Source organism: Phodopus roborovskii, unplaced genomic scaffold (assembly GCF_943737965.1).
Source record: "Phodopus roborovskii unplaced genomic scaffold, PHOROB, whole genome shotgun sequence".
In the NCBI taxonomy this organism is placed as follows: Eukaryota; Metazoa; Chordata; class Mammalia; order Rodentia; family Cricetidae; genus Phodopus; species Phodopus roborovskii.
Genome location: NW_026126540.1, coordinates 24,170,145 through 24,192,466, shown reverse-complemented (window position 1 = coordinate 24,192,466; position 22,322 = coordinate 24,170,145). Strand labels below are relative to the sequence as shown.

At 47.0% G+C, this 22,322-nt stretch overlaps 1 protein-coding gene across 1 annotated transcript; it reads right to left on the bottom strand.

Moving 5' to 3' along the window:
- Positions 1-20,706: 20,706 nt before the first annotated feature.
- S100a6 (S100 calcium binding protein A6) lies at positions 20,707-21,402 on the bottom strand. The gene is made up of 2 exons (XM_051199163.1): positions 21,216-21,402; positions 20,707-20,931 (listed from the first exon to the last, which is right to left on the bottom strand). The coding sequence occupies exons 1-2, from the start codon at positions 21,351-21,353 to the stop codon at positions 20,800-20,802; spliced, it is 270 nt and encodes an 89-aa protein (XP_051055120.1). The 5' UTR covers positions 21,354-21,402; the 3' UTR covers positions 20,707-20,799.
- Positions 21,403-22,322: the final 920 nt, after the last annotated feature.

Sequence of the window (22,322 nt, the reverse complement as noted above, 5' to 3'; positions counted from 1 at the left end):
TGAAAATTTAAAAGGCAAGGCTTTAAAGGTTTTGATACAGGGTACCTGCTTTTTACATGGGTGCTGAGACTCAGTGAAACATGGGCCCTTGGGCTTGTACAGCACTTTACCACTGATAGTAAATAATCCCAAGATGTCAATTTTAACTTTTCTTTTCTGTGCTTTTTTCCCCTTTTGAATTACAAAAGTGACCCATCCTCATTACAGGACAGGAAATGTGACAACCATTATGCTACAAACAAATGCAGGCATATGCCTTTTTTAAGTTAAATAATTCAGATGTTTGTACTACAAAAGTACCCCTGTTCTGCCTGCAGTCCCTCTCCTGGGGGCGATCACTTTAGTGACTTCCCTTTCCCTTGCTCTGTGTATGCCACCACCTTGGTAAGGCAACTTCTGCTTCTATTTATTTAGCTAACTGACCAGAGCATTACCACTGACTCCCTGCAATGAAAGGGATAGGCAACTTTTTTGTCCTTCTCTCCCTGTCTTCCTCCTACAGTGTTAGAAGTTACAGCCTTAGTGGATACAATGTTTCTTGGTGGGTACAGCCTTAGTGGATACAATGTTAGTGGTTACAGTTTTAGTGGATACAGTCTTAGTGGTTACAATGTTAGTGGTTCCGATCTCAGTGGATACAGTGTTAGTGGTTAAAATGTTAGTGGATACAGTGTTAGTGTATACAATGTTACTGGTTCCAATCTTAGTGGATACAGTCTTAGTGGTTACAATGTTAATGGATACAGTCTTAGTGATTATATACTTAGTAGTTACAGTATTATTATCTTTTATTTTTTAATTGTTATTTATTTTAATTTTACTTACATTGGTGTTTTGTCATGGTGATCCTCTGAAACTGGAATTACAGTTATGAGCTGCCATGTAGGTGCTGGGGCTTGAACCCAGGTCCTCTAGAAGATCAATTAGTGCTCTTAACCACTGAGCCATCTACCAGCCCCTACAGTGTTATTCTTTCAGCTCTCCTTCTGACAACCTTTCTGACTACTTTTTAAGACGCATTTTTATTTTGTGTGTAAGGGTGCTTTGCCTAAATGCATGTATGTTTGTATGTATGCATGATTGTATATCTATGTACCATGTAACTGTATGGTGTCTGTGGAGACCAGAAGAGGACATGGAATACCTTGGGACTAGAGTTAAAAATAGCTGAGAGATGCCAGGTGGATGTTGGGACCCAAACTCAGGTCCTCTGTAGAGCAGACAATGCCCTTAACCAATAAACCATCTCTCCATAGCCATCTTTGTGACTCTTAATCATAGTCCTAAGTGTGTTTTCAGACTGTCCTTCTGCACTCCTGACTCCACCCACTTCTGTCAGACCTTTGGTTTTACATCTTCAGACAAATCACCACACAGTTCTAGACCCACAGTTACAGCTTCCGGTTTTGTTTTAGGTTTATTATACACAACTGGAAACCAAACACACCATTTATGGGATGGTATAACTACAAATTGCAGCATCATTACCACTTGCCAAACAGCCAGAAACTGCACAGGTGGCTCAACAATCTAGGATCTCAACCTTGGACCTTTTATGGTTTAAGCAAAGCAAACACTTTTCCCCTTCATTTTGCTATAGACTGATGTCTATGCCACCCCCCACACCCAAATTCCATATATCAATATTACTGGACAAATAGGCTGTGCAGGTACAGACCCTATGACTGGATTAGTGAACCCCACTGTCCCTTCATCCCTCCATTACATAAGAACATATCCAAAAAGACCTCTTCCAGAATAAACTCAACACACTGTGTTTACCTGGACAAGACTTGCACATGACTGGACTCTTCAACATTTCATCATGGATAGAGGAGGGATACAATAACACCCTCCCTAAGGGACTATGGGCAGTTAGCAGCTGTTATGGTAGATGATGTCCATTTTCTTCATTGGTGTAGCCAATAAGTTCCCCAACCTCCAGCAAATAACATCCTACTCACTCTCTAGCAAGAACTCTAATTAAGCTCAGTGGGTCAAACACACACAAAAAGAAGACATGAAAATAGGAGGGGGGATTTCTGAAGGAAGGATTCAATAGGAGAGGGAGGGAGATGAGAGACGGGACTAGCAATGAAAACAACTAAAACCTACTATGTACCAAGAAACAGACCCTTACCAAACACTGAATCTGCTGGTCCTTTGATTTCAGCCTTCCCAGCTTCCAACACGGGGAAGTCACCAAGTCTAAGGTACTTTGTTGTTGCCATCTGGTAAACTAAAACCATTAAGACAGTAAAAGTCATTTGTCCAAAAGCATGTTTTCAGTGTTCTTTCTTCCTAGACCATGACTTTCACAATTTCTGTCTCATCTGGTTTCCAGCTTCCTTGTGGAGTTTCTCTTGCTAAACAAAAAGGCCTATAAAGCTATATATACTAATTTGCAATGGAAAGGTGCACATACCACTATATAGCCCAACTTTCTGTACAATCATCTCCACCAAAGTCATTTCCTGAACACACACACACCCCACCCCATTGTCCCTGCCTCTCTGAAGATGCAATATTTGCACTCTGAATGCTCCTTCCTTTTCTATAGTCAGTGGTTATCCTGCATGTAAATGTCTTCCTAAGAATATTCTTCATATTGTGGTGATTTTATAACCTTAGGAATAAAAGACCAAGTTAATTTACAGCTCTGATTGGCCTGATTCGGGTCACATGTCCACTTCTTTGAACAGTCACTGTGGCCAGGGTGACATTATCCACAAGAGCTAGATTAAAGGCTTGGAGAAAAGGAAACCCTCTGATGCTTCATTTGTGAGGAGTTGATGCTGTGTAAAATAGCCAAAGAACTTACTTCCTCAGAATTTTTCAGCTATAGGAAGTTCACTGGTCAGGTCCCCTTTCCCCTCACATCCTCAACCTTGTCTTACTCTAGTGGGGTTCCAAATGCACCCTCAAGTAACCACACCCTCTTACTCTAACTCCCAGGTCAGCTACGAGTGCCATCTTGTTTCATCACCCATGTGTGCTAAACCACTCTGCAATATGGGCCACTGTAAGGTGCCTTCTGCACTTGGAGCTTTGGGGGAATATACACAAGGGGCTTGTCCAGGGCTCATGGCATGAAGGGACAAGGATCATCCAGGTCTGTTGTCATACAACCACTCTATGGTAAGTTGGTATTAGATTCTGAAGCATGTCCAGGAGTGAATGGAAATGAGAAAGACAGTTGCCCTAGAAATGAGGGACAAAGCATCAGAAAGGTAAGAGGGTAGTAGCTGGACAGATGAACGTGATCGCAAGGATGATATCAAGGACCATCTGGCCTTACAACCATCCTCGGGGCACTCAGGACTTCCTGGGTCCTTTTGTAACTACCATCCAGTCCCATTGGACTCACCAGCTTCACTAGCTCCATGAACAAGCATTTGCATCTCCAAGCCAGGCAAGAGAGGTGGTAGACTATTGCCAGAGGAGCCAGAGCCATGAATCAAATCCCCTAAGCCCAGGACCCTATGACAGTGGGCCTGAAGTGAGAGCTGTCCCTGAGGGAGAATGAGGTAGGGAAAAAAAAACAGATTTAGAATGCACAAGACCCTGGCAACTAGGGCCCTCTCCGGGCCTGAGGCTGAGTGGAAGGCCCTCACAGACACAGGCAGAGAGACTGGCATGCGCGCGGGATGGGCTGAGATCCTATTCAGCATAGCTTTAACAGTGCTCAGCTTCAGCTTTCTTCTCCAACAGCCACTCCGCCAGGAACCAGACACCAGCTTCTCTTCTGCACCAAATTCCTCACCCCCAGCACTCTCATTTCCCAACCACTCTCTGACCTGCTGGCATGCTAGCCCTGGCCTTCAACGATCAGTCATTCCACCGACACTGAGACATAAAGTGTCTCCTGAAGACTAGTGCTGTGTGGCAGCTTCTATGATTGTCTGAGTTTTCGAGATGAGGCAACTTGCAAAGAAAACAAATATATTTATCAAGAGCACATAGCTGGCGAGGTGGCAGGGTTCAAGCCCAAGCCTCCGAGTCTGCCCCGGAGGAACTCAGAGCTGAGCCCCTTTTGCTACTCCCTTGCCAGCCTTCTGTCTTCCTATAGCCTCAGTCCTCACCCAAGAAGTCTCCTGGAGGAAACAACCCTGAAACCTCCCAACTCTAATTCCATCCATTCACTCATTCTCCAGACCTCAATGCCACAGGAAGTTAAATATTTGTACTGCTTCAATTACAGTGGCCCCAAAGTAGAAGGTAAAGGGGATACATTTCAAAGCTTTCTAGAGAAGCTCTTGGTCCTCTATGGGAATTAGATAGGTGGTTAACCCCAAAATAAGCAGTAAACCTGTCCTTGACTCAAGAAAAAGACAGTGTGGGATTATTCAGAGAGAAACAGAGCTAGGTGTTTCAAAGATTCCATTTGTTCCCACCTCATAATTATAGAGGAGGAAAGTAGGCGCTATCCCCACAGATGAAGTGAGAGGCTCACTAAGAGAACCTCTCTCAATTGACTAGAGTCAGCTGTGTAATGGAAAATAAAGGAAATAGTTCCTGACTGGTGTATGAAACATTCTAAGGATGAGAGGCTGCCTTCCCCAAAGCCAGTGAGGAAAAATGGCTCACTGTACTGCCATCTGATGTTGGGGACAATGTTGAAGTCCCATGATCAGATGAAGATCCCTGAAAAACGGGACCTACCTATAGGACAACTTAACCCAACAGAGTCTGTGTGGAGACTGTGTCTCTATTCTCCCTACTTAGAAGAGCAAGCAGACACATAGTGTGGGGACAAGTGGCTAAAAGAATAAAAAGGCTTCCCACGTGCCCCTTCCCCATTGCAGGGCAGGCCCAGCTGGAGCAGTAGAACCCTTTGACTGAAACTGGATACACTTTCCACCAACTGGAAGTCATGACCTCAGAGACACTAAGAAGGCTATGGGGCCAGCCATGATTTTATCCAGGTTAAAGAAGGGTGGCCGTTTGAAGAGAACAAGGTCTCGTCTACTTTTGCACTTCAGTAAGTCAGTGATCGTGACTCATAGGCACCTGCTCTGCCTGACTCAGGAACACAACAATGAATACAGCCTTCAGAACTGATCCCTCCAGGTATCCCTGAGATGATGACTCACAGGCACCCCTACCCCGTGATAGAAGTCTCAGAGACACACCCATGCGGCCTAATCTCACGTAGTACTTCATCTTTCTGGCTCAGCCTCCAAATGTTCGTGGATCAGACTCCTACCTAAAAGCACTCTCCCTCCACAGTCTCCCCTCCCTGAGCCCTTTACCCCACATCCCTCCCCCATGTGAGCAAAGATTTACTGAGCACCCACTATATGGCAGGACTTAAATGAAGAAGAGGGTGATGTGGCCCTGTGAGAAGTATCTCAGTTCAGATTCAAGGGAGAGGTAGGAAGAAGGGGGAAATGAAGGAAGGAAGGAAACATCATCCTCTTGAAACAAGGACTGTTGCAGAGGAATGCATCAGGACAGTGGGACAGTGAAGAACCCAGGACCTGAGATGTCACTGAGTAGACAACATGCAGCTGGGTATAAAAAGTTGGGAGGGTTGAAACATGACAGGAAAGTTACATGCCTGAACCATGGAGGTGGGGAGGATGCAGGATCAGAAGAAGCCAGTCCCTAATGCCCCCTGGGTCAGGCTCCTTTGCCAGCAGCAGTGCAGTGCAGCCTGGGTTCTACAGAGTGAGGTTAGTGAATGCCTTGGCTTCAGTTTAGTGCTGGGATCATTTTCTCCTAAAATACCTACCTGTTAGCAAACAAAATTGCTACATTGCAACAAATCACAACATTTTCTACATGAAAGATACATATGCTCCCATTTATCTGCCCTCAGCATCCTCTTTGCAAAGTATTGGCACTGGCTTTATTATGCCCAGGTGCATTTTTGCTTGTTTTCAATAGTTAATCTCTCAGAGGACCTTGATGCCTCTGACTGTACCATCAGGCAAATGGCACCTTGCCCATACATCCCATCATGACCCAGGTTTCTCCAAGACAACTGGCAGGAAAGATTTTTGGTTTTGGTTTTGGGGAAGGGTGTGTTTGTTTTGGGTTGCAGGGGGGAGTGTTTGGTTTGAATTATGTGTGTGTCCAGGAATCTTTCTGTCCACCTGTAAACTTCGGACCAGAGGGGGAGGGAAGCGGGGGAAATGACTGCAGAAAATGAACTGGAAGAGCCAGAGACACAACTTCAGAGGGCTTGCTGTGCAAACTTACAATTAGGACCTGGCCCATGGATGAAGCCCATGAAGGGTTTAAATTACAGGATCAGTTTGGCTTGAGAAAACAAAAGCACATTCAACTGCAACACAGCAGATATACTGACACAGAAAAGCTTAATTCAGATCTTCCCTATGGGAGCCTATGCTCTGCTGTAGCCCAATGACTTAGCCCTGAGAGGAACAAACTGGTCTGGCTTCTACTCCAACCAGCTGCTGTTTAAACTAGCTGACCACTGGACTCCCCCAGCGACCCCTTAACACCACCTGCAGACCACTTTCCTGGCAGGACCACATGAATGGGAATGGACCGGCCATGGACCGGCCAGAAGGAGGTGCCAAAGGATGGGGAATGAGACACCACCAGCTGGTCAGCTTCCTCCTGTCTTAGGGAGAAGAGGAAGACAGTCTCCTTACCTGTGCAGACCCTGTGGGCTCCATCATTCCTGCCCTCAGGCTCTGAGCTCAGATGGGGACACAAAGTAGAAAGGGGTTGTCTTTCATTCCTACATTTGGAATGAAGAGTATGAACTGAAGTCTCCAGAAAAGAAGTCACACCTGTTACAGATCCACAATATGGATAGACCGCCCCAGAGCTTTGTGATTAAGCATTGGGACCATGCAGACCTAGAGCCAAACTATCTCCAGCTGTCTTTAGTTCCCTTAATAACTATTCATTTCCACCACTTAACTTCCTTGTGACTGTCAACGTAAGCTCTTCTGAAGCATAGTGTCAGGCCACTAGTTCCTACCAATCCAAAGCTAATCACATTGTCACATAACATCTGAAAGCCACAGGAGATCTGCTGCAACTCACCGGATGTCCCCACCACTCTCACAGCTAACTTCCTGTCCCTCTGGCTCTTACAATCTTTCCACTCCCTCTTCTGAAATGATCCCTAAACCTTAGGGTGGGAGTTGTGTTGTAAATGTCTGTTAAAACTGAAAACCCCCTTTTTTAAGATGGGGTTTCTCATTGGCTTGGGGCTTGCTAAGTAGGCTTAGATGACTGGTTAGAGAATCTCAAGGAATCCCTAAGACTTGTCACCTCCCCAGTTCTGGGATTCTAAGCATTCGCCACCACACCCAGCTTTTTAAGGGGGGTCTTAGAGATCCCACCTGAGCTGTCCCCTCGATCCACCTTGGAGTAGTTTTTGCTTACCAAATTTGCAAATTAGCAAATAAGTCAAGTTTCAAATACTTAGATGTGAGTGTTCCTAAACTAACACTATGGCTCTGGGCTGCAGAAATGGCTTATCAAAACAAAATGACAAAGCAGGACTCAGTACAAGCCACAGAAGTAAGATATCTGATGATGCCTCCTGCTATGGAAAATCACTGCTAGCAAAGCTGCTTTTGTTAATACAGTCTCCACAAGCCCTCCGTAATTCAGAGAAGTGCAACCAGAAACAGTCTCAAGTGTCCAGAAGGAAGAGACATTAGCAACCACTGCATGGCAGCAGCAAATAGCTCTTTCTGACATTAAAATGGTAATTATGCTTTTCTAGGAAGACTTAATGAGGAAACATGAGTGCTGTCTTTGGGGTGGGGAGGGAGGTCTGCAGTAAAAGGGCAGGGTCCTGGAGCAGACTGAACAGCTCTCACCTGAGCTAAGAGAAGGCACGAGGGACTTCTTGCTTTGTTGAAGATTGAGGATATGGGGGTTATGTTTTGCCTTTTATGTGATTTTTATAGGATCTTTCTAATTTTTTCAAAATATATTAAGTATGCTGTTCCAGTCACTTAATAGGTTCTGGAAACTTCTACGTACAATACAAATATCCATGCATATTTTGCTGCCCTGTGAAATATAAAAGTACAAGTGTTGATTTTTTGCCCCATGTAATAATCACTAAGAATGAGGCCTCCCAGGCTAAACCGGTTTTTCCATGGCTTTATGTTTAAACTGCAGTTAACACTGGTTTCTGTACTGGAGGATAAAGGGATTTGGGGGTTGTCAGGGAAAAAAAAAAAAAAAAAAAAAAAACAGAAAAGGACCAGGGTGTCCACCAGGGGGTGAGGGCTGGGAGAGCTGGAACTTGCAGGGCTGGAAGAATTATCGAAGAGACACCAGTCACCTTCTGGGGTGCTGGGATACAGGGCAAGAGAAGTCATAACCCTGGAGGTAGAGTACACCTCTGCTCTCCCAGCTGGCCCTTCAGTCCCCAATGCTTTGGTCTCAATCCCTCTGAATGGGAACTTGATGTTCTGTCCAATGAGAGCCTGAGCTGCACAGCCAGACACACACACCAGCAGGACAGCTTTTCTGAGACCCCCCAAGACAACTGTACAGCAATGGGCACCCCCTGATCCTTGGTGTAGTGGAGAGGACCCCCCTTCTGCTGTACCCAGAATACTTTAAGCATGTGGTGGGGGCAACTTATGCCACAGGTCAAGTAGAAAATGTAAAATGCCTGGTAGTGTGCATCTCCATATGATGACATAAGAGCCTCTGAAGATGGTATGAAAACCCATCATTGTTGGGGTGGAAGAACCTGGAATTTTTAGCTTGGGGTTTTTTTATCTGGAATAGTGTCTTTTCAATTTTCTTATGAAGGTTATTGGCCCTGCCCTTGTCCCTCAGGAAGAGCAGGCCTGACTGTCCACCACAGCCCATGTCCACTGTGGATGATTGTTGCCACATTGGCCACCAGTCCCTCCCCCAGTAGATGGCACTGCAATGTCATGCAGCCTCCTCCTCTGATGGGCCACACAGCTTCTTCCTGGATGCTGGAACCACACGCATCTCCTCCTGGGAGCTTCTCAACAGCCTCTGCCACCCATTCCTTCCCCAGGCACTCCACTGTGCAGAACCACCTGATATGGTGAGCTTAAACCCCCACCTCACTCCACCCCAGCTGGCTTTGATCTTTTGTTCACTTTTGTTCTTATTGTTTACAGCAAAAGGTTAAGGACAGCTGGTGACAGACTGAGTGGTCATCTCCCTCTTTGGGCCCTGTGGCTGACTTTTTTGAATGGTTACAAAAAGATTTTTCTGGGGACAACTTCTTTTTGCACAGGTATCATGTTTATTCCTCTATTATCCCATCCATCAGCTTTCTGGTGTTGGTGTTATATTAACAAGGTTGGAAAGAAGGAATCCCAGTGTCCCTTATAAGGAAAATGGCTTTCCTCACCCTGCACCCCCTCCAAGTTTCACTTCAACCACTGTTAACACATCTGCTCACTACTTCCGGTTTTAGGCCCATGCTTGGCCCCTTCAGCCTGATGCTCCTCCGCTAGCCACCAACATATGGCTTCCTCCTCCATAGAAGTGATGGCCACTCCACTCCCACCCCACCTCCCCACCCCACCCCACACCCACCCCCTCCCACACCCACCCCCCACCCCCTGCTTTGAGGGAGCTAATTGTGGAATGATACTGCTATTGTCATTCAACCTACTCTAACCACCACCTGGTAAGCATTTACTATACTGACTAGTAACATTTTTAACTGTGCTAGCAATAGTTATCATCATGAACTCTAGTGTAATGCTAAGGACTGTAAAAGCATTCTTTTCTTTCCATCACAAAGCATCCCTAACAGGAAGCCATGTTTATGTCAATTTAAAGATGACCAAACTGAGCCTTGAGAATTTTTTCAGCCTCCACACAGCTGTGCCCATATCTAAGGCAAAGGGAAGATTTGATATGGTTTGGTTCCATTTCGTTTTGTGGGCTTGGTCTGTAAATGCTTTGGTTTTGTTTTCATGTGGCATGGTAGGTTTGGTTTTACTTGGTGGAGACAGTCTCACTGTAGCCCTATTGAAGTTTAATAAGGAGCAGGAGAAACAAATAGGCCGAACAGATGTTTATTCAGGGAGAAATAACTCACAACAGAGACAGATCAACACCAGCAGGTTCCTGGCCCCAAGGATGCCTCTGGAAGTGCTCCCGTCCCTGTGCTGCAAGCAAGAGAGCTCTCCGAGCCCCCTCCTCAGCCTTAGTTCCCCCAGGTCACATCCGGCCCTGTCTCCACCCCCCATGGGCGTGGTCTATGCCACAGGTGCTGACAAAGTGAATATCTCACTACATAGCTCTATCTTGCCTAGATGTCACTATGTAGGCCATCATGGCCTAGAACCTCTGGTAATTCTCCCACCTTGACTTTTAGGTTCTGGATGAGAGGCATGAGCACCACACCAGGCTCACAACAAGGCTTGAGCTTAATTCTGCCTATTCCAAAACCTAAACTCTTTACCACAGACAGCCCTTCTGAAACAGTGAGTGGAGAACACCATCTGTCTCCAACCAGGTTTTTGTCCCACCTTCCTCCAAGAAGAAGTGGGCAGGCAGTGAAGAGTTCAAACCAGGAGTGAGGTGCTTTATTGTTAGCTCCCTTCAAATGGGATAAAAGTTGAAACCGGTGCCCATGCAGGATTTAAATGGCAGAGGTTTAAGCTAGCACTGGGGTGCTAGCTCTGAGAAGTGTTAGAACTCTAGGAATTGTTAAAACCTCAAAGGCTGGAAGCCTTCTGGTGCCAGCACTGGTGCCTTACAGAACAAGCCTGCAGAGCAGCAATGGGAATGACAGAAGCAGGCCCTTTGTCTCCAGCAGGCCTCTCGAAAACCTCTGCAGCAATGGGTATCCAAAGCTGGAGTCACAAGTCTCCAAAGTGGGTCTAGAAGTTTGGAGCTGCCTGCCGCACCCACGGGGCCAGAGTACCTAGCTTGGCAGAGGGTGTCAGGATTGAAACATTTAACAGACCACCACAAGAAGTGAAGAGGAAAATGCTGCTGTTCATTACAGAGAGTAGTGGGCTTATATACCCAAGCCAGGGGATGAGCTAAGCATAGGAGGAAACCATGCACCACCCACACCTGGGGTCAAGGCATGGGAACTGCACACCAGAAAGTTATGAGACCAACCTTGTTTGATCAACCTTGAGAGCATGGGAGTTCTATAGCTGGGTGGGGAGGAAGAGAGCTGTAAAGGACAAGTACTACAATTTCCCAATAGTTGCCAAGCTCAGAAGCCTAATCTCAGAGAGTAAAAGCCGCTGCGGAGGGAAATTCCCATCTAGGTCACCAAGTGGGAAGAATCTTGGAGGCTGAGACAAACTCCAGTCCCTCACCTGCACCTGTTCATCAAATCCTGGAATCCAGAAAGCTTCCTGCTCAGGGCAGAAGCCTTGGACCCAAGGACCTTCTACTCTCTGTCCCTGGTGATTCTGGAAGGCATTGTTCCTTCTCCAATGAGCAAGCCAGCAAAGAGCCAGACCCTGAAGTCTTCAGGAATGATCTCTGGAACAAGGAGGAACATCTGGATCCGGCTGCCGGCCACCCAGAGGGCAGGCTTTGAAGTCTCCCTTCTCTTCCTCCTTGGTGGGCTCTGCAGCTCTGGAATGCCAGGATTCATGGGGGGGGGGGGCTACCTAGCTGCATATGGGTATGCAAATAAGAAGAAAAAAGCAACACCAATCAGAGAAGAGTCCTCAAACCTGGAAAAAGAGGGGATGCAACCTGAGCAGCCAAGAGATGCCAAAGTTCACAAAGAGGTCCACAGGTCTTTGTCTCTGAAAAGGAGACTGTGTGAAAGGCTGTTTCTGGTTGCTATGGTGACCTTGGCAGCCTGCCCCCAGATTCCCAGCTGCTGGGTTCACTAGGGGATTTCACTCAGCAGGTGCTTTTTGTTTCTTTTAGCAGCTACTGTGACTGTATTAGCACCGCAGGGCCTCTGAGGCTCCTTTGCCCTCCCAGCTTCAGAGCTTCAGACAGCTCTCTGGGCAGGGCATTGGGGCACCTACATAACACTTCTGTTAAGCCTGGCAAGGACCACTTTGCTAGGGGAGGATGACACAGTGAACCAACCATGTTGTAACAGCATGACCTGAGTGTCGTTCCCCCCTACCCCCCCCCCCGGCCTGGTGACAGATCAGACAGCTGGAGTCTCCTGTGTCAGAGAGAAATAGATCTTCCCTTCTCTGCTCAGAAGAAGATATGGGGACTGGAAAGTGTGTTTGCAGACTGAGCCAAACACCCCAATAGTGGAGGGAGAATTGTACAGCATTTATGAGGTTGACCCTGATAAAAGCCTCACAGGAAACCAAGGGCCACAATAATGCCCACATTGCTACCTCACAAAGAGGGTGAGTGATGTGAAGATCCATGTAAGTTGCTTTCTGTGTCCATGAAGGAGTCCATCCATGCCTGTGCATGTCCCTAAACGGATGAATTGAAACTGTATCTGCACAAACCCAATGTGAACACTCATGTTTAGAACAGCATGATTTGTAATTTTTTAAATGTAGAAATAACACAGATGTGCATCAGCCATTGTACATATCAACACACTGTAGTGTATACATATGATGGGTGCTACTCACAAAAAGAGCTAAGTGCTGGTGTGTGTTTGCTGCAGCAGAAATGAACTGAAAACAAGTGAAGCCATCGTAAAAGGCTATTGAGTGGTTCATTTATATGCAATACCCGGAGCAGACAAAGGCATAGAGATGGAAAGTGTGTTAGAGGTTGTCAGAGGCCAGAGGGAAGGACCACCAATGGGCATCAGGTTGCTAAAGGGATTGAAGTGACCTGAAATCAAATCTTGGTGAAGGTTATAGAATGTGAGCTTATTAAACACCTCTGAGTTGGAGTTGTAGAGGTGGCTCAGCAGTTAAGAGCAGAAGATCCAGATTTTTCCCAGCACCCACACAGTAGCTCACAGATACACATACAAGCAAAACACCAAAATGTATTCTCAAAAATTTAGACCACTGAACATTGTGGGGGTCTGGATTCAGGGTGCTTTTGAAGCAGAATCTCATTATACGTCTGTCCCTGGCTGGCCTGACACTCACTATGTGGCCTAAACTGGCCTCTAACATGTGGTGGTCCTCCGGCTTCTGCCTCCTGAGAGCTAGGGTCACAGGTGTGAGCCATCACACTCAGCACTCAATTACTGAACCCTTTCAAAGGGTCAGTTTTGTGGCATGTGAATTATGCCTGAATAAGGCTGTTTTTACAAAAACAGAAGAAGAAAACTAGACTGTTTTTCTCTTAGAAAGAAAACGGGGAAGATACTCACTGGACACTGGGTACACACTGTAAGGGCCCACATATGGTGTTTTAGCTTTGTTAAAAGAAGAAAGGGGTCAGAGAGATGGTCCTGTGGGTAAAGGTGCCTGCAGGCAAACTTGATGATCCAAGTTCAATCCCTGGAACCACATAGCAGAAGGAAACAGCTCTCAAAAGTGTCTCCCCTGCCTCTGCCCCCCCTCCTTTTCCCTTTTCCTCTCTCTCCCTCCCTCTCTCTTGTCTCTCTGTCTGTCTCACACACATCTACATACACATACAAAATAAATATGTGATAGGAAAAGAAGTTATTGTAGTGGATGTGTGACATCTTGGCTTACTAATTCTTTTCTCTGGAGGGAATAATCCAGAGGGGCAAGCGCATGGAGCAGGTGGAAGTCATAGTGGACCTTCCTCTAGATAGCTCATGAGATCAGTAACAGCCTTCATACAGAGAAGACTGGTGGTTAGTGTGCTGTCATCCCCCATGCTGGGCCCAGGCAAAGCATCATGGGAAACCCCATGAGCCTTCATTCCAACACCCCAGGGACTTCAGTGGGGATATACTTCAATAAAGAGTGAGATGGGGATGAATGTGAGCATGCAGAGCTTTAGGTCTGAAGGAGGAAGAGAGAGGTCACTGAGAGGAAGCAGCGTGTGAGACCCTCCCCACCGGAGAGCTCTAAGTGAGCCTGCAGCAGGAGAAGTCCTACCGATCGGTGGTCATTGTCTTCCTCTGGAAGAAGGATGGAAGCAGGAGCCCACAGCCTTCCCACCCCTCCTCCATCTTCTGGACACAGAAACGAGTTGCCCTCCCTTAGCTCTGAAAGCACATTGCTAGGGTGTGGGCACTAGGGGAACTCTTTGGACAAATCTCGGCAACGGCCAGTGGCTCCCAGGTTCCTCCTTGCTCCCAGTTCACCTACCACACCTTCAAGAAGAGCTCCATAGCTAGCTCCTTCCCACCTTCTCTAAGTTCTACTCCCTCCCCCCAGCTCCTCTTATGAGGGTTGGGGCCACCTGGCTTCTGAGATTGGGGTTTTAGATATGTATCAGATTGGCCTTGAACTCACAGTATAACCCAGAACAGCCTCACACTTGTAGGAGTCCCCCTGCCTCCACCTCTTGAGTGTTGTGGCCCATGCCACCACAGCAGACTCTGGATACTTTTTAAGATGAGTGTACGTTGTTTTGAGAAGCGCCATTTGCTAACTCCCTTGATGCAGAACCCTTTCCTGCTTCGTTTTCCCCCCGGCTGAAAGCAATTAATAATTTCACCCAAGTGTTTATATATTTGCCTCTTTAAGGGATGATGCTTTTATTTCAATGATATAGACCCCAGGAGTGATGCTGCTGGGTGCCGGGCACATGCATATTTAATTTAAGTAGCTCTTGCTATATTACTTTCCCAAACAGTAATAACAGTTCACCCTTCCATTAGCAGTCAAAGAGAGCAGCCTTTCCTGGCATCTCTGACATCTCTTCACAGCAGCTTCCTTTGAAAAACTTGACGCTCTTAACAGTCATAGGCACTAATGGAGCTTGAAAGCCCCATTTCCAGGCTGGGGGTGAGGAAGAGCTGGGAGGACTTTCAAATGAAGGCCATGACAGCCAGGAGGTCTGGAGCTGAGGAAGGTAGGCTGAGGCAAGTTCTGGCAGCTGTTAGTGAGGCACTACTTAACCTGGGTGGACTGTGGGAGGGGGGAGCAGGAGGCGGACAGACACACATTCAAAGATGTACATAGAGGCTTTGCTGAACACAGGCCAGAGGGTGGGGTCTTGGCTGGAGCCTAGAATGGTGGGGCTTGTGGGGCTTGGATGTCATCCTAGGATGACAGAACATTAGCAAGGGCAGTGATACCAGTGTCCCTTGACCTTTGGTGTTTCCTAGTACAGGTTGTGCACCAGGGACAGTCTTGGTGGGACCAAATAAATAAATATTTTAAATCACAAGATTTGTACTTTTGCTTGCCTAGCACACAACACACAAGGGGAAAATGTAGAAACTAGTGAGAGATCTTATCATCAACTGAGATATAGCAAGCATTAAAGGGGATATTTAGGCCCCAGTCCCTTCTTATTCTCTTTCACATCTAGGCCATGAGGCAAATGGTTCCACCACAGGCTCCCAATACAGTGACCGTTGCCTTGCGGGAGACCCAAAAGCAATAGGGCCAACCTACTGTGGATTTAAGTCTTCAAAACTGAACTAAAATAAACCTTTCTTCTTAAGTTGATTGTCTCACGTCTTTTGTTACAGTACCAGAAAGCTAATACAAGTTCTTAAACATTAGATATGATAGCATGTCACTCAAACATTGAAAACACCCTTTAAAAATGAAAAGATAAGCCAGGCATGGTAACACATACACATCTTCAATCCAGCACTTGGGAGGCAGAGGCAGACAGATTTGAGACCAGCATGATCTACAGAGTAAGTTCCAGGACAACCAAGGCTATACAGAGAAACCCTGCTTCAAAAAACAAATAAACAGAAAAGAGATTAAATCATGCTCATGGGTTTGAAGAGTCAATATTCTCCAAAATTTGCACTACAGAATCAACACAATGTCAATCAAAATTTTAAAATTTGAACATCTGACACTGAAATACATACATACATACATATAGACATATATATGTTTCATAGTTATTTCTTCAGGGAGGTGTTTGTTTGGGTTTTGTTTTATTTTGTTTTGAGACAGGGTCTCCCTGTGTAGGCTCAGCTAACCTAGAACTCATAAAGATCTGCCTGCCACTACCTCCCGAGTACTAGATTAAAGGCCTGTGTCACCATGCCTGGCTTATTCATTTTTATATTATGTATATTACTGGCATGTGTGTAAGTGCACCACATGCATGCAGTGCCCACAAAGGCCAGAAGATGGCATCAGCTCCTCCTGGAACTGGAGTTTCAGGCCTTTGTGAGCTACCATGTTAGTCCTCAGAACATAACCCAGGTCTACTGTAAGAACAGCAAGTAAGTGCTCTTAACCATCTCTCCAGTCCCCTAAAGTGTATGTCATAAAGCAGAAGCCAATAATAGATAAAATGTCTTTCAAAAGAAGAACAAGTGGGCAATTTGCTTTAGTGGATCTCAAACATTATTGTAAGCTATACCAGGATGCATTGTATTGGCATTGAAATGGATCAGCTGGGGAAAAGGAAAAGGAAGTCAGAAGCAGACAGACTGTGACATTGTGAAATATATGTATGGTCTTCCTCTCATTCCAGACACACAGTTTCTGGAACCCTTGGAATCTACAGAGTGATAAGAAAGTGTTTTATGTCAAACTTGACACAAGCTAGAGTCATCTGAGAGAAGGGAACCTCAATTGAAAAATGCCTTCATAAGACTGAGCAATAGTGGTGCTACATGCCTTTAATCCCAGCACTCAGGAGTTCAAGGCCAGCCTGGTTTACAGAGCTCGTTCTAGGATAGCCACAGATGTTACACAGAAAAACCCTGAAAAAAAAAAAAAAAAAAAAAAAAAGCTATAGCCAAGCCTGCAAGGTGTTTTCTTAATTAGTGATCAGTGGGGAAGGCCCAGTCTATTGTGGTCAGGGCATCCCTGGGCTGGTGGTCCTGGGTTCTATAAGAAAGCAGGCTGAGCAAGCCATGAGGAGCAAGATAGTAAGAAGCACCTCTCCATAGTCTCTGCATCAGCTCCTGCCTCCAGGTTCCTACCCTGTTTTTGTTCCTTGCCTGGCTTCAGTAATGGACTAATATGTGGACGTATAAGACAAATAAACCTTTTCCTCCCCAACTTGCTTTTGGTCATGGTATTTTATCATAGCAATAGTAACCCTAACTAGACCCAGATGTTAGATGATTGACACTTTCCTCCCCACCTGTCACCCTCCAGGACTGAAGGCAAACTTGGTCAGTGGCTAGGGATGTAATCAATCATGCTTCCTAGTAAAGCTTCTATAAATAACCTAAAGGGATCAGGCTCAAGCTGGGTATGGTGACATGAACCTGTAATTCCAATACTTGGAAGGGAGAGGGAAGAGAATGGGGAATTCAAAGCAGAGCCAGAGTCAAAAAATTAGCAAGGCCAAGGGCTTCTGGGGTTATACAAGACCTTGAATAAAATAAAACAAATAAGAGTGCTCAGATAGCTGAATACATAGAGGTCCTTGAGTGTAGAGCACCCAAAGAGGGCAGGAGCATGCTTTATCCCACCTCACATGCCTGGCCTGGGGCATCTTTTCCATCCAGCTATTGTTCTCCTTCCTTTCGTATATCCCTAATGAACCAGTGCACAAACTGGGTCTCTCTGGCTCTTTGAGCCACTCCCTCTAACAAATTAACCAAACTCTATATCTGCTTCAGTGTTTCTTTCTTTTAAAGATTTAAGTTTAGTTTTTAATTAGATGTGTATACGTGTTGCAGGGGGGAAATGTGCTATTGAGTGCACATGCATGCTGTGGCCAGAAGAGGGCATCAGATCCCTTGGATCTGGAAGTTCAGGCTGATGCCAGCTGCCCTACTTCAGTGCTGGGAACCCAGTCCCAGACCTCTGCTGAGCTATCTCTTCATGCTTGATGATGATGATGAGTATTTATTATTATTATTATTATTATTATTATTATTATTTTACATTTATTTGTTTATATGTGCACATGCATGTGTTCAGTCTCCTTCCACCATGTGGAAGGTCAGCAGGCTAGACAGCAAATGACTTTACCCACTGAGCCGTTTCAGCCAAATGTTTGTTTCTTAAACTGGGTGTTTTGTGTTTCAGTGTCTATATTTTAGGTGTCATCTATAAGCTGTTCATATATTCTTTATATTTAATTAAAATATTTAAGAGAAACATATGAAGAAGGAATATTGAAATTAAATCTGGAAACAGCAGAGAAACTGGAGGATGAGCTGGCCTGGGGTCAAGAGAGCTTAGTCCCTCTCAGAACTCCTACTGCCCCACCTTGGGAAGGGTCCTGCAACTCTATCCTTTCATTTGAATGGGGTTAGTAACATACAGTAGACATAATTCTGGAGATGAGGCCACAGTAGGTATAGAGACATGACACCTTGTACAAATGCAAGAGCTGTGGGACACAGCTTCCTTCTTCAGTTAGCTATGTGCTTGGCAGAGGACCGATAATGCATCCTGAGTCAGGCTCACCCCAACCCCCTACCTGGGGGTTGACCACTTTATGGAAGCAGATGCTGCTGTTCCAGCATCGTGGGTGTAAGGGTGACTAGATTATGGGATTACTGCCAAGTATGCAGGGGAAGGGAAAAACAGAGCCTCTACTACGGGAAGAGGGGTAGCAGGGCCACTCCCTCTGACCAGCCTGAATAGGTGGCAGATGCCCAAGGAGAGGAAGGAATCTGCTGCCAAGTCCCCAGCCCCCTCCTCGGAACCTAGACCATGCTCAAGAGCCAACTTGAAATCCTCTGAACAAATGAAAATAGTCAGTCTGCACCTGACCACACCCAACTCTATGCCCTGCCTGCTGCACCTACCAAAAGTTCCTGTGTAAATAAATGCCTCTCCTCTTCTCAATTTTAAACCATGTTCCCAATGCAGACAAAAGTTTTGCCATTTGTTTTGGTGTCTTTAAGCCTACTCCCCCCCCTTTTTGTTTTGTTTTTTGTTTGTTTGTTTGTCTGTTTCATTAAGATTGGGTCTCACTATGCAGCCCTGACTGGCCTGCAATTAGCTATGTAGACCAGGCTACCCCTCAACAGCGATCCATCTGTCTCTGTCTCCTGAGAAGTGAGCCACTACACTCAGGGAGGTGAAGTTTTGTTTAGCAGATGAACCTTCCGCTCCTCTCTTCTTTGGATCCCCCACCCACCCACCCACACACACACATATACACACACACACACATACACACCAGAGCCTGCCTGAAGGACCAAACCTCTCTTTCCACCACCAGCCTCTGCACCCCAATCAACTCCTCCTCATACTCCAAGAACCTCGATCTTCTAACCCTGGAAAGGAATCTAGGGGAAAGGGCTAGGATTCCCCTCGTTTTACAGAAAACTTCCCTCCCTTGACTTGCTCTTAACAAATGTGCCTCCGATGAAATCGAATCGATTGAGCCATGCCTCCACCGGGACATTCCCTGAATAGCTACCTAATTCTTTCTCCCTTCCCTTCCTAAAATTTAACTCCCACCCCCACACCCCCGGCTTCATCGCTGTTGCCCCTTCATCAGGAACTCAAAAAGCCAACTAGACTTTCCTCCAGCTCTCTAACAAGATCCTTTTCCCCCTTCCCGGCCCCACCTCCCAACCCCACACCCCCAACCCGTTTCCCTTTCAGCAACCTGCTCTCTGTCCACAAGAGGGCGATCTCTTTGCACCCCAAAGAGTCAACAACTGGGTGTGGGCCAGGACCGAAAGCATACTTTTCCAGAGCCACTGAGCAGAGCCAACACTGCGCAGCATAGGGGGAGGTCGGCTCGGGGACCCTCTCCCTGAACAACGGTGCAGTGAGACCAGGAGGCTACTAGAGAAAGAAGGTTTTCAAGAAATGTCATTGCTGCTGTTTACTAACCCCCACCCAATGCAAGGGAAGTCCCACTCAATGCCAAGAGGTTAACTGGAGAAGGTAGGGAAATAAGAGAAAAGGGCTATGATCTCCACATGAAGTCAAAATCTTTTCCCCTCAGGTTTTGGCCAAGGTGTTGCCCAACTTGGATTAGGCCTTCCGGGAAGGAATATCCGCAAATGCTGTCTCCGTGACACCCAGACACATCACAGCTTTTCCCCACGCCTATGATTTAAGTCTTAATGTACACACAGACAGTAACTCAGTTGGCCATCTACTCTGATAGGGACTGAGGGTTCAGCTGGGTTCCACGGGAGTAGCCCTGTGAGTCATTCTGCAGGGACGGGCTGGGTCAATATTGACAGAAAGGCCTGAAGCTGCATTTGGCATGTCTAAGGACCCCAACTCTGCCCTGTTTGTGAGCACCTCATGTGTCACATGTTCACAGAGCCACCAGCTAGCTGCTCAGGTCACCACCCCAACAAAAAGTGCCCCATAGTGAAAGTAGGGACAGACTCCTAAAGTGCACCCCATCTCCAAGGCAGCTGCAGAAAACTCAGTTGTCTGTGTCCTTGGTCACTTCAGGCATCTCAGATGTGCCCTTCCCACACAGTGAAAAGGCAGATTGCTCAATGACAGGGCCGGTCTAGTAATACTTCCCCTCTCACCACACCCAGACCAAAGCTCGACTTCCAGAAGACAAGTGGGAGTATTACTGCCCTGCTTCTAGTGGCCCCTAACTCTACGTCACACTCCATATCCTCCTGGAGATAGATCACTTGAGCCTTTGTTGAAGGTGGCTTTGCCTAGAGGGGAAACCTTTTCCAATGCTTGTAAAGACTCCTAGTGAGCTAGCAGACCTTATCTGGGTTGGTCAATGAGCTACTCTCAGAGATTAACTGTGACTAAGACGGTGAGTTCAGCAGCAAGCCAGAAAGCAACTAGAAATCAGTGGGGAGCCAGAGTACATGAGTAGATGTAACAAAAACAAAGTATTTATTGTACAATTACCCACCACTGGATTTGGCTGAGATAGGCCACCAAAGGGCATCTCTACCTTCCCATTTTATTTGAGAGCTTCGTTGTAGATCAAAGCCAAGGCGCCCAGGAAGGCGACATACTCCTGGAAGTTTACTTCCTGATCCTTGTTGCGGTCCAGGTCATCCATCAGCCTTGCAATCTCAGCATCCTGCAGTTTCTAATACATTAGAAGGAGACGTCCACGTTCAGTGGTGGCCAGTACTCTAGATTCTTTACCCCTTCCCTGGAAGTCCTTGCTCATGTTAAGTGTCTCTGCTCATTTGTCACCAAGGATAGGCCTTCAGCTTGGGTTTACCTTGATTTACTTCTCCTCAGCCCCTGCTCCTCCCTCAGCAGGCTGGGAGTATACAAGCGTGTTTCCAACGGAAGATCAGGAACTAAGAGTAAATGCTGCTCAGATGGGCAGAGATGGGAGGGGGAAACTGGGCAGGGGCTACTTACAGAGCCAATGGTGAGCTCCTTCTGGATCAGCTCCTTCAGCTCCTTCTTGCTCAAGGTGTGCTTGTCGCCCTCTTTGCCAGAGTACTTGTGGAAGATGGCCACGAGAAGGCCAATGGCCTGATCCAGGGGGCATGCCATAATTGACCACTGGGCTAGAAGCTGTTTGACAGAGGGGCTAGTCAGTGCTACTGGTAACAAAGACTTCTCTCATCATTCTCTAAGCCAGGTGACGACTTGTCTGAACCAGCTAGCCTCAAGCCAACACCGATGACAGCACAGGGCAACTGGGGTTTGGGATGTACGAACAGAACCAGCTTTGGGATGTCTGAACATTGTCCTCCAGGGATTCCAAGAGAGCTGGGGAATATGACTGAGCAGAGGATGGGATGGAGGCTGCTCCTGGGCACTTCCTGACAGGACCACACACTGGGACAATGACACACCCAGGGCAAACCCTCCCGCACCCCAGAAAAGCAGATTCGGGGAGCCGCCCCACAGGGATGCCTTAGCCTCGGGCTTGCCTGGCACAACCCAGCTGATCTTGGCTCTCCCTACCTCCCCTTCCCATCCCGGTGCTGGGCAAACTTAGATCCCAGTGCAGACCACCCGCGGAGGCCCGCGGAGGCTGACTAGGGCAGGAAATGGCTTGACCCCCCAGCCCAGGAGCCCACCCTAGAGAGACCTAGGGCTGCCCCAGCAAGAGCTCACCGCACCGTAGACAGCGAAGAGCCAAAGGAGTGGTCGAGGGGGATGGACTGTGTCGCAGTCCGGCTGGCCTTATAGCGGCCAGCATTCGGGAGGCCCGCCCAAGGAGTGTCGGCCCGCCCCCGAGCCCCACCCGGCGCCTGAGGCTAGCAAAACACTCCCCCCCCCCCAACAACCCTCAGTTTTCCACGCCTCTGCTGCCAGGACTGTCCCGGATTGGGAGCGGCATGAGGGAGCCTAGTGACCCTGGTCTAGGAGACCAGAGCAAACCGGAGACATCGAGTTTTTCCTAATTTCCATACTTCAGTTTGCACTTCTGGCACGTGACTCGTGACTCCGGATTGTGTGCTGGGCCATTTGCCAACCAGAGCACAACGTGTCCCTAAAGTCAGCATCAATGTG